This window comes from Achroia grisella, unplaced genomic scaffold (assembly GCF_030625045.1).
Source record: "Achroia grisella isolate CSIRO2021 unplaced genomic scaffold, CSIRO_AGI_Agris_v1 utg445, whole genome shotgun sequence".
NCBI lineage: Eukaryota > Metazoa > Arthropoda > Insecta > Lepidoptera > Pyralidae > Achroia > Achroia grisella.
The window spans coordinates 643,041-656,472 of record NW_026712860.1 but is presented as its reverse complement, the minus strand read 5'-3'; the positions used below and the strand labels follow the sequence as shown (position 1 = coordinate 656,472).

Sequence of the window (13,432 nt, the reverse complement as noted above, 5' to 3'; positions counted from 1 at the left end):
AGGGAGTATGGCTACAAAGTGTCATATCCTAATGTATATCCTAATTTGTTTTTATTGGGGATGATGGGCTATGATACACTTGAAGTAAGACGTAAGACTGTATTGACGGAGTACGTAGTTAAAGTGTTAAGAGGGGAAAAATGCAACCAAACGGTATTAGCATCAATATTCATACGAGCGCCCAATAATTATGTACAAGCACGTCGAAGGCACTTATTTGATGTTCCTTGGAGAAAAACAGAGCTGGCCATGCAGGCTCCCATTACTCTTGGACTGAGTCTACTCAACGGTGTCGTTAATCGATTTCGTGACCTGGACATATTTACATGTGACTTGTTGAATTTTAGCAGAATGGCAATGGATTTCCTAATTGTCGGTTGTTATTATTTTTAATACATATATTTTTTGTAATTATTCATATTTTGTACATTTTTTCCTAAGTGAGCATATTGGGAAGCTGTAAGGCTCACTTAGTTTGATGTCAATAAATAATACACAGAACAATTGTCATCTCTAATTTATTTATTTTATTAAATAAATTATAGAGATGACAATTGTTCTGTGTCATTAAAATGTAAAGAAATTAGGTAAGGTATCACGGCATATGAGGTCCGAGTCACTGCGTCAGCGCTGCGGTCTTAGCAACTTTACTTAGAATATTATATAATCGCAGGACGCTAATCAGGGGTAATATGAGTGAAGCCACATAATTGGCTTGTAGCTAGCAAATATTTTTTTATATTATGAGTCTATGGATAGGCATAAGCGCCAGAGAGTGGCGGCATTGTTGTATTATGTCTCTGGTCCTGTCCACGATTCGCATACCATATGTGACGCTCATGATAAAAGCCGAAATATAATAAATAAAATTTTACATCTGCTCTATTTACTTTAGTAATAATAATATCAATTTGTGTATAAAACATACTAAATACAGGTGTCGAGCCACCGAATTAGTTTTATGTAAAATTAAATTAAATTAAATTGTTGCACAGAATAGTAAAAATATCTGCATTGATTTATTGGGTCTATCTACTCCTAATAAATCAATTAAGCTAGGAGAAATTGGATACAAATGGATATAATTACCTGCTTGCCTAGACATAGTTAATTTACATAGTTTAACTTGGGTTTTATTATAGTATAACTCCCAAACCTGAATGTATGTATAGCCCCAACAAATAGGTATGTCGTGAGTGAAACATTTTGGAGCAATTAGTCGGTTAGCGTTAATGTCACAGTGAAATTGGATCCAGTTGTAATCTTACTTTGGATTAACAACTTGTTGCTTCTGTTTTCTTGTTTCGAGTTCGTATTATTCTACACAACATTTTAGGCGGAATTAAATTATGAACCGTATAGAATGGTTATAATTTTTTTACGTACCTATAATTTTTCGATATTTTATTGTCTGAAAACTATAAAACTGAATTCGATAGCGTTGGCAGTAAGATTAGTATATACGTATATAATTTTTATAAAATAAACTTAAATGAATTTCTGTGATCTCATTATTATTGAATTAGAAATCCGTAGTAAAAACAAATAACAGTCTATTTGTTGTTGTTGTGTTGTTACAAAAAACAGATAACTTTAAAGATCGAAGGAGAGATACGATTTCGCTAGTCAAAATCGTATCCTCCTAAGAACCTCTTCCACATTCCGAACATCTTAGAGCACAAAAATGCAAGATCAGCCTCTCATCTTTGCTCAGGAATATTTCCTACGTAGTTCACAATTTAATGGTAATAAATAATATTGTACATTTATTATTAACAATTATATTGATTAATTTCGAATACTGAATTTTCGATTTTAAAATAATGAAATCTGAGCGTCCTTCTTGTAACAATTCTATTTTCAATGATGGTATTACATATCAGTTGCACTTACACCATATAAATACTTTAATGGATATATCTTGGTTAATTACAAAAGTGTTACAGAAAAAAATCACAATACTACTTTTACATATATCTTCTAACATTTTGTTATTCTTACAGAAAAAAATCATTCACAACATGTTTACAAATTATACGTAAAAATGTTAAACTTTCATGCAAAATTAAACTTTACGGCGTCCGCAGAATTTTGCGGACCTAAACAGCCTATACTTTATTTAAACCGCTTAATTAAAATTTACCTGATGACATCGTGTGTTTTAATAATGCCTCTGATCCTTTCATCCTGGCCTAACGATTATGTAAATAAGTCGAATAACATATTAACTACCTTCATTAATTTATTGTGACGAGGCGTGAAAATGGATATTTACTACCTTTAACATTGAGGAAGGGATTTTGAGTAACGGCACTGGTGAAACCACCAACGATATCGGGTTGATCTTCAAACGACCTTCTCTGGAAACTATCATGGTTTATTCCCGGTGAATTAAGTCATGATAGCTGACATCCTGTTAGTAATAACTGTTAGCGCTAACAGGGGGAAGTGCCATCTCACTATCACTTATTAAAAAACTGCCTGTAAAACTATTTACAATATATAGACAATAATGTTTTTAAGTAATATTAATTTTCTAGTATTTAACAACAAAATATCCTGCTACGGAAAACGGGCTAACGAATATTTAAGAGTAGTACAATTTAGAAAATCCTGACCCAAGTCAAATGAGGTAATTTAAAAAAGTTCATTTCATAAATTGGCTCAACCGAAAATCAAATTTGGGGAAGACATTTAGGTATGCAAAACAACATGCTTGCTTATCTAGTAAGATCGTCGCAATTTTTTTGTGAAATTGTATTTTCTTTCTTTAATAACGTAACGTAATGTCACATTTATTTGTAAGAAGGCTTATAAATAACACAAAATTGGAGAATATAGCACACGTATGTATATTTATAAGTCAGTAAGGTAAGATCTTTCCTTCCTTCCCTTATCTTTCCTTTTTTTGTAATTTGGCATAACTAATTTGGAACAACAATCAAGCTGATAGTTCATGTGATACTGTATCCGTCGATGTACTCTACTACGGATTACGGACCTCATCATATGAGGACATGTTGCGTCTTATGCTTTGCCATTCCGAAAACGATGGCACCGTATTCTATAAGTTTATTACCATATAAAACTGAAAAACGGCTCACAAATCAAATGAGACGGAGATATTTTACGAATAGGTTCTTAGTCCAATACCAGTATTGCAATGGATAAAAATTTAACGGCCAACCGAAAAGATTCTAATAACATCTAACACTTTTTTTAAATATTCAACATTTAATAAATTAGATTACGTTTTTACAATAGTTCATTTATAGAGCCAGGAAGAGTATATTCAGCTATGTATCTGATACATCCTGTAGAAAACTCCAGTACTACACATCTGACACTTCCATGACATATTTGTTTCATAACCTGGTTATTCATGGTCTGGTGTTTGCCGATACGTTCATTATGAAAATTTAATGTTTAGGTTCGAACACGAAGAAGCTAACATCTCACTTAGAGAGTCGTTAAGTGTTTTAGAAAGTCGCCATTAGTGTGAAATATGAATTAATGGCTGTCAAGCGACGCAGCGGCGTCATCGGTATACGGCTTCGCGGAAGGTGTCTAAGAACAGTTACAACCATGGAGTCTGTCTATATGTCCTCTATATATTCTCAGATTCTTACTATGTTGTTTCATGCTTGACACTATATATTATTCTTAATAGTGGGCAACATACAATAAGTATATTAATATTTGAAAAAAACATTATAACGTCTTGTTAAGTAGCCTCATAAGTATCTTCTCTTATTATTTTGTATTTGACTATTATAAGTTGCAGTTATTTTTATAATAATTTCAAATTCACTATTATTTAGGCTATTTAAAGGCTTAGCATTACTTAAAAAAATTGTAATGAACAGCAAACAAAAAATATTTTATATGACAACTCTATAGTAATTCAATGACAAACGCGCATAACCAAGTAAGTCGAGAAGGGTGGGTTATGATTGATTATGTTGTATTTTGTATACAAGCTTTCAGGGCATATTCGGTTCCACAGAAGGGGATAGAACTCAACCACGCAATACACCGAAATTGGACAGATAATGAACAGAAACAATCCGAAATTTCGGATGTACAATCCGAATCAGAATGAGGAGATGAGGGGAAGAGATATGTTTGGAAAAAACGGAAATGATAATAAAGGTAACTGAATTGAAATAACCCGAAGGAAAATAATATCTACATAATAAGAAAATTACTGTATTTCATATTAATATCATATACAGCAGTTTATTTTCCGATCTGGTGTCTCTCTGTATCTACATATTATTAATATGTATAATAAACGAGAAAGTTTAGATGAAATAAATACTAATTGGATTGATATGAAAGGTACCTACTCAAATAGGTCGTACCATATAGGATGTACCCATATACCATGTAGGACTTTCTTTTACAATCATGTGGATTAGACCTCACAATACAGATAATCTATAAAAAAGGCTTTGAATATGAATACGAGTTATTATTATTCAATCTTTAATTATAACTATAATTTCTTTCTATATTATTACCGTTGTTTGTTATATTTTCAGAAATAATAAAAGAACTGTATATTTAAAATACTATTTACTATATTTATACTGTGGTCGAATCGTAAGAAGGAGTTTTATAGGCAAGAAGTAATAAAGTTTAGAATTATGCGACCAAAATTCATTGCCCTTATGGGACAAGATTACGGGCGAATTCGTCTTATCTTTTGTCTCAAAATATTATTTGCATTTTAAATTATACAAGTCGTATAAAGTTTTATAAGATTTAATCAGGTCTTTGGCTTAATTTTGTGTTCTTCGTTATTTGTGTAAACAGAAAAAGTAGCTACTTTTTTTAATCTATGTAGGTCATAATTTATGTTATAACAGTGGCCTGTCTCGACCTTGCCTTGTTTGAAAAATATGCGTAATAAGCTTACCTCGTTTTAAATATTAGTGATAAGATATTTTTTATAATAATTTTGGAAATTATCCTCCACATAGCATGCACACGGACTTAAGAATTTCACATTCTCTTTCTTTTCTCATTCTCTATGAAGATATCTTGCCAGTAAGCACACATAAATTGTGATCTGGTTTAGACATTACTTCAGTGATTTTACTGAATATTCATAGGGCATAGTCATCTATACTGACAATATGAATATATAGAGCGGCTTTTATTAGGAGGAAAGTAAACTCCGGGATCATTGCACCGATTTGACAATATTTTTCTGTCTGGAAGTCATATTATTCTAGTGCGAGAAAGGCTTTAAATTATATACAAAACATAGAGTTATAGGTAGGTAAATCAGACGCGAGCCAATAGTGAAACCGTTTTATAGAACTGTTGAGTGAACATGTGTTCGCTGTGGTGGAACACTGGGCCGCTTGTCTATTATTGAAGTCGATTATGCAAAATCTATGCTTAATGTATCTTTTCAGATTACGAAATAGCTGATTTGTATGGACCGAAAGTAACTGATGAAGACGGTGAACTTTTGGATGAACATGATAGCTTTTATATAACAACAAAGAGTTTACTCGTTCTGTTTCAAATTATGGGTATTATGCCAATAATGAGAGTGCCAAAAGGTTAGTTTTAATTTAGCCAAATAACGGTAAATAATTTATTAATTAAATAGTCTAAGTGATGTTAACTCAATTCAATTAAACTAATTCAGCTGCAATTGACGTAAATACTACCTAAAACCAAGTATGTAATGCGTAGCCATCAAATTATATTTGATAATGATATACATACATAAATTTCATAAATGTATAGAGATCTACAGGATAAAACGATTTTTTAAAATGAATTTATTACGCACGAAATTTTGGAATACAATGGTTGTCATAAGTTCACATAATAATATATAATTATTATTGTCGAAATAAATAAACATCTCAAGAATATTAAGTACTTTTAAAAAGCATTAAAACTTTGAAAATTAAACATTAAGGGCCACGCACAAAAGAAATACGAAAAAAAAACTGAATTGTGTCCTTGAATTAAATGTAGCTCCCGTTTTAACTTTTCGCGTTTCAACAAAGAAAAAATTTTCAAGATTCAATAACTTTTAAAACCCAAGATTGTTCGAGACAAAGTTTCATACTTCTCTCGTGTTGGTCGTGAAATCCGATGACATTATAGCACAGTGTGTCTGGGATCAAACTTCGTCTATAAAATTTAATGGCAACATACGTTATCAACAACCGCATTATGGATACGAAAAATTACTTTATGACACGTTCTCGGTAACTTTAGATTTCGCAATCAATAGGTGCCTAGCGTACAATGAATTTGCATTATAGATTTTACAATATCGTACATGATTCTCTTTTGTATGTATGATTTCGATACGAGAAGCAGTTTTCGTATTTACTTAGAAGTCAAGCAGCTTTCTTTTTAAACTGTTGTGTGGTTTAAAGGATCATATACCAAATATGATAAATTATTTATTCATTCACAAGAACAGTTTATGCTAGTATGAGGAGTCAAATAAACAATACACAATGAACTGATATACGTGGTACTGATAATGTAGTGACGGTATTTTTAAGCAGTCGTCAGTCCAGTTATTTGCTGTTTCAATTACATAATATAAGGTATTCTACAAAAATTATTAATATAGAATAATTATTAATTTTACAGGAGCAAAAACAGCAAGAAGGACAACATATAATTGGATTTCCAAAGCCACGTTATGGGCTTATCTTGTATGGGGCTTGGAATGTATAATAGTAGTTAAAGGTGAGAAATCTAATCATCTCGATTGCGTCTATTTTTGAACAAAAAATAACTAATATAACCGATCTAACCTTTTAGGAGTTACGATCCCACAGACAGAGATACAGAGAGTCACATAGAAATTTCTAACACTTATTTATTTGTTACGGTTTCTGAATAGTTTTTATTTCGTTTACGTTTATCAGAGCATCTATGATATTGCGTATTATTATATATTTTTGTTACAGTGGGAAGGGAACGCCTAACAAATTTCCAGCAGAGTTCCTACAAGCGATTCGACGAAATTATCTATAACATCATCTTTTTGAGCATCCTCATACCTCATTTCCTTCTTCCGATAGCGTCGTGGCGACACGGGCCACAAGTTGCTATATTCAAAAATATGTGGACCCATTATCAGGTGATATTTTTAGTTATAAATTCCTATAAAATTGAATTTAATAGATTAATAGAATTACTATTTTAATAGAATTACTTTTTTTATTAAAATTATTGAACGAAAGGTACATACACATATCATATCCAAGACACATAATGCATAGGCCACAAATAGTAAAACAATATGTGACATTAATTTAGTATACAGTGGATTAAGCGCAAGCTTTAGTAAATTTATTACGTGTTTAATTTTTATACTATTGAAATAACACACATAATAAATTATTGAAATAAACACATAATAATAAGTAAAACTAATGGCGCATCTGTATAGTAACCATCTATAAAGTTATGAACGAATCTTTCAGTTATGAAGTATTTTTAGTTCGACAAATAAATTGTATTCAATCCTCAAAATTTCTATGGGATCAACTCAAGACTTATACACTATTATTATTTTTACATTAAAAATAATCATCAAAGTCGATTTCTTATTTTTTCAAATATATTATTGACAAAATAGATTCACACAAATTCAAAACCTATTTTAAGTTTAATAAAATATTTACCAATTTAATATTTACAATTTTGTTTATTGCAGTTGAAATACCTCAAAATAACGGGCACCCCAATTATATTCCCGAACCTTTATTATCTAACATGGGGCCTATGTGTTTTCTCATGGGGTCTCAGCTTCACCGTTGTTCTATCTCAACATTACCTGCAAGATGACTTCGAATTATGGCACTCGTTTGCATACTATCACATTATTGCGATGCTGGACGGCTTTTGTTCTCTATGGTATATATTTTTGTATTAATATAAATTTTAGTGAGAAAGACTTTCTTTCCACTTTCTTCAGTTGCTAAGTAGCTTGCTTTGTATACGGTTTTTTAGCTGAAGGATAGTTTAAGACTGTGAAATTATAATAAGAGGCAAGATATGTTAGTCCTCCAGAATGGCAGCGCATGAGTCATGAGATGATATCCCGACAATGACATGATTACAAAATGTCCGTAGTGCTGTCCATATACAGCTCACGGTCATTGGCGTCATGGTTACCACTCACAATTACATAAAAAATGCCTAATATATATCATTAGAGCAGCTGGTCGCTGAAAATAAAAACCTATTCGTTACATTTGTTAGAAGGTGTCGGTGTACCAGACCAATTCGCACTTTACCAGTTTTATTATTATGTTACACTATAATTAAGTTGCGGATGTATCCGCAATTTCGGCCATGTCACTGGGAATTAACCAGGAAAAGAAGTAACTTATTTTCTTTCATATGCTGCGAGTGTGCCAATTTAATAATGATGAGTTGCACTGTTCAGAGCCAAATATATTGGTTCTGAACTAATCTACCAACTAAAATTTTGTACCATTGTATTAGGCTAAGACCTGTAAAAATAGATGTAAGTGTGGAAAAAAAAAATTAGGTACATTATATTAAGGTTTATACCATCTATCTTTATTGCAAATTTAATCAAATTTGAATTTGGTTTTAGTCATTTTTGAATACATAAAAACTATTAGGTACTCTTTGTAATGCAAATTCTAGAAATATATAAAATTATTAATTCTTTAATGGAAAGTTAAATATTGTATCTGAATAGCTTTTCTTTTAATTTCTATGTTAGTTAGGCTGAGGCACGATACTTTTTAATTAAAAATAGAAGTAATTTTTGACTCTTGCTCAAGGGTTTTTGTTAATTTTCGATAACCTGATTATCGTCGCTCATTGATTGTTCTATTTAACGTAATTAACTTTTTAATTAAAAACTTTATATTCAGTACTTATTTATATCAAAGACTTATAATAATGTAATATTACACAACCTTTTCTTACTTTGAACTGATAGTATGAAACATTTAACAGTGCCTCCCTGGTGTCGATTATTAAAACATATTGAATATATAAACATATTGAATAATTAAAGTATATAATTTATAATCATACTATTGTCCGATCTCGGCATTGCACGGGTATACGTACAAAATATGTGACGAAGGTCGTATGATTATATTTCAGCTTCAGCTATATGCTGAAATATAATCATTCAAATCAATATAAACCCTTCTTTCTTTTAAAGAAATTCTCGAAATGATATTCATAACCTTACCAAAATTCGTTGCATACTTTTTATACATTATGACGGCCTTATCTTCCGATGGTTGCACGTTCAATTACAGCACGATACAAACTTTTGTATAAATGAGTATGTATATTTGGGTATATGTTATGTAGGATATATATTACATATGTATTTACAAAAAAATATTTCTATCAGTTGTTTACCAGGTACAGAGCAATATCTGCTTAATTTGGATCTATGTAGATGGTACTATATGTGAATTATTCTTATTTATGATATCTGTAGGTACATCAACTGTAACGCATTCAGTACTGCATCTCACGGTCTGGCAATGAATCTCCATAAAGCTCTAGAAGCGGAACATCCAGCTCTAAAACTCGCCCAGTACCGCCATTTATGGGTAGACCTGTCACATATGATGCAACAGTTGGGTAAGTCTAAGGAAATATTACAGTCTCAAATATGACTACTATTTGCATCTTGAAGTTATAAATATAGGATAAAAACAAAATATGCTGTTACTAGATACGTACATTTATTTCTGAGTCATGCAAGATATTGTAAAATTTTATAGTGATAACAAATATATCTATATCAATTTTGGAGAACTTATTTTACGTAATTGTAATCACATAACATGCTGACGGGATACCAGATGGTAAGTAGTAACTTTTACCTATGTGTAGGTATATGTAAAGGTAGCTCAGGTAAGTCATTTTACTTGAACAACGCTACTGACATCACTTTATCATATGAAACCCATGATACTAATCTTGCGTTGCATTGAGGTGGACCAAACTACTCGTATCGTGTCTCAAATCCTGTAATTTCCCAAACTTATTTCGCCCGTAACATGTACCAAAAAGTAAGATGCTTAGCGATTGTTCAAGTGTGAGACCGAGTTATTCACGTTTATTTTACAGTATATTTTGTAAAAATAAATATAATATATCACGCTAATGATCTCTTAAAGTTATATATGTTCATAATGGATTTATAGTGAAAACGATTTCTTTTTCAATTATTTTTTTTATTTATGAGATCTCTAAAAGTAATATGAGAGCTCTAAAAGTTTTAAATAATTTATACATTTCATAACGTTTCATAATGTATATAACATGTATACATATTAGAATCAATTTTAAAAATAAAATAACTTCAAATCCATCGTATCTCTAAAGTTAGGAATTTTAGAGTATTACACTATAGCCTCAATACTTCAAAAGGCATGTTAGAAATACTAACCTACATCAACAGTTTAAATATACTGTAAATTGGGTTGTCAACTGTATTTCATTTAAATGGAAATGTATGTTATTTTGCAGGTCGTGCATACTCTAATATGTACGGAATTTACTGCATGGTTATATTCTTCACAACCACTATATCGCTTTACGGTGCGTTAACAGAGATATTGGAACACGGCCTCAGCTATAAAGAGATGGGTCTCTTCGTCATAGTCGGCTATTGCATGACCTTACTGTTTATTATATGTAATGAGGCGTATCATGCTTCGAGAAAGGTCAGTTCGTACAATAATAGTTTAAGTAACTATTATAATCAAAATGTTATAATATTTTCCCTATTATTATCAAATATTAAAAAGGAAGCAAGATTTACACAATATCACCTATTTGGTTTTTTTTATTCATTAGCAGCTTGCAGTGATATTACAGAGAACAAAACCAAATATAATATAATGTAGTAAATACGATGAATTAATTTGTAAATTTCTATTACACTGAAAATGTAACTTTCAGGTAGGTTTAGAATTTCAAGTTCGCCTTCTAAACGTAAACTTGGGAGCTATAGATCGTAGCACTCAGCGTGAAGTTGAGATGTTCCTTGTTGCGATTGCTAAGAATCCACCCATTATGAATCTGGATGGTTTTACCAATATAAATCGGGAACTTTTTACAGCTGTAAGTATCCACATAAAATTTATTTATGAAAGTAATGAGTTTTCCATTTTTAGCCATTTCTGTTTCGACATTTCTGGTAAAAATATAAAAAGCATAAAAAATGCTATATTTTATAAAGTTCATTGCTGAAAATTGTGACTATTTTAATAAAATGTATATTTTTATATAAATTATATTTGCAGTATTGAAACATTCAATTCAATTTCAACTTTTGTAGAAATATAATTCATTTTATTAAATGTAATTTTGAAATACTTGTTTCAATTAGATTTTTTGTTAAATCTTGAAAAATATTAATAAAATAATATTAAAAACAGAGACTAGTTAAAAAGAACAAATTCAATTTCTTTCAGAACATATCATTTATGTCAACTTATCTGATTGTACTGATGCAATTCAAACTTACACTTTTGCGTCAGAGTGCCAGAAAAGCTTTGAAAACTATCGTCAATACTGTCCTCGGTACTAATACTACGATGGCTGATGATGACGAAGACGACGATGAAGAATAAATTTATTCTTCATCAATTATATAGAATAGTTGCCAATCCAAGTCATTCAAATATCAATGGAATTTATTAAGGATATGGATGGATGTGCACTGCTGAATAAAAAATGGTACTAACTACCATTTTTATGCGGACTAGATGGATTGATAGTCAAGTTTTCAATTATTTTATGATGGATGGAGGAATGGTAATGAAATTGTCCACCCAACGCTCATAATTTGTAACCAACTCTTGTATACATTCACAACTCAGAATATATTCCGGAGGGTGTGATACCTGTCATTGTTCATTCATGAAATGTTGTTTTTGTGATTTAAATGTTTTATTTCACCTTTTAAAGAGGAACCCAAGTAGCACAAGAGATTGATGACAACAGAAGTACGTGAGACGATGACCAAACTCTTGCAATACATAATCTACAATACACAAATATATACACATTTTTAGTAAAATATCAGACTGATATTATTTTCTTCGCAAAAGGGCAGGTTCAAGAATCCTTAATCAGTACTTGCCGAACTGCGAAGCAGTTTCTTGACAAGATAAAGCTCATATTCATTTATTACAAGCAGTGTTTTTCCTCTGTCATAACTTGACTCATTCTATTTATTATACTTACCTACGAAAGCGTGCAGAATGTAGAGGTCTTTATTAAATGGACGGGGGTGATGAAAGTATAAGTAGGTAGGTAGTTAGATAAGATTACTTGGGGTCTAGGAGGTATACACAGATGGAAATCTAAATAGGTATCGAAAGTGACCTTGTCAATTTTTGCCTATAATTTAGGCTAATTGACACTAATTGACCCTTGCAGAAATTCTATTCAAAGTTTCTGGATAATATTTTCGATGTAAAATATTTAGACGGTTTACAGATGGTATTTTAATGCCATACATACTTATTCATAGTCTTTGTTACATATTTAGTAGTAGCACAGATGAGATAATTATGGTAGTGACATGCTTAGTTTGTCAACCGTACTTCCGTCGTTTATTACAATATACTTATATATAGCTGTCCACCTTCATGAAGGAGGACTACTAGCCGAAGGATGTGGTGTATCGGCGCTACCGTGGCAGATTGCCGTCGCCAGAGCCATGACCACACAAACAAGATCAATATATAAGTTTTAAAATATTTCATATGTATGTTAAACTATAAGGTATTTATGGTATGGGCCTAGTTGCCCGAAATAAATAAATAATAATAATAATAGTATTAGGCGACGTAATCATATAGGCTAATAAAATTGTAACTAAAAATAAATTCAATGTTTCGAGCTGAAATAGTTAGCATATTATATAATTTGGTATATTGGCAGTCAATGACGCAAAAGGGTTACAATGTAAGTTTTCATATTGGTTTTCATAGAAGTTTCACTGTACGAAAAGTAACAATCCAGTGATAGTGGTTGGCTCCAAATAAAGTTTTACCGTACAATGTTGCTCGCTGAATAGACGAACCTATCGAAAATATAACTCGGTTATATAACATTGACTCGTTTTTATTTATATACTTTATATGTCCATTTGCTACTCGATTTCAATTTGTAATCGGTAATAGGATGCAATAAATTAAAAAATAAATATTATGTATTATAAACAGCCTTCTATTTACCTACACAAATTTGAGGTAATCAAATATGTTCAATCTGTGTGATTATTTAAAGTCGGCACAATACAAAACTGTGTTTTTCAATATTGATAAATAAATAAATACTAACGTAACGTATGCATCTTTTATTTTTGTTTTTAAAATATTAAATTTTAAATGAATTCATGTTATTGAATGAT

General features: G+C 31.0%; 1 protein-coding gene across 1 annotated transcript; it reads left to right on the top strand.

The window, feature by feature from the left end:
- Window positions 1-4,037: 4,037 nt before the first annotated feature.
- On the top strand, window positions 4,038-11,707 carry LOC131844955 (gustatory and odorant receptor 22). The gene is made up of 9 exons (XM_059193950.1): window positions 4,038-4,152; window positions 5,427-5,576; window positions 6,637-6,735; window positions 6,960-7,132; window positions 7,712-7,911; window positions 9,494-9,639; window positions 10,534-10,730; window positions 10,969-11,130; window positions 11,484-11,707. The coding sequence occupies exons 1-9, from the start codon at window positions 4,053-4,055 to the stop codon at window positions 11,640-11,642; spliced, it is 1,386 nt and encodes a 461-aa protein (XP_059049933.1). The 5' UTR covers window positions 4,038-4,052; the 3' UTR covers window positions 11,643-11,707.
- Window positions 11,708-13,432: the final 1,725 nt, after the last annotated feature.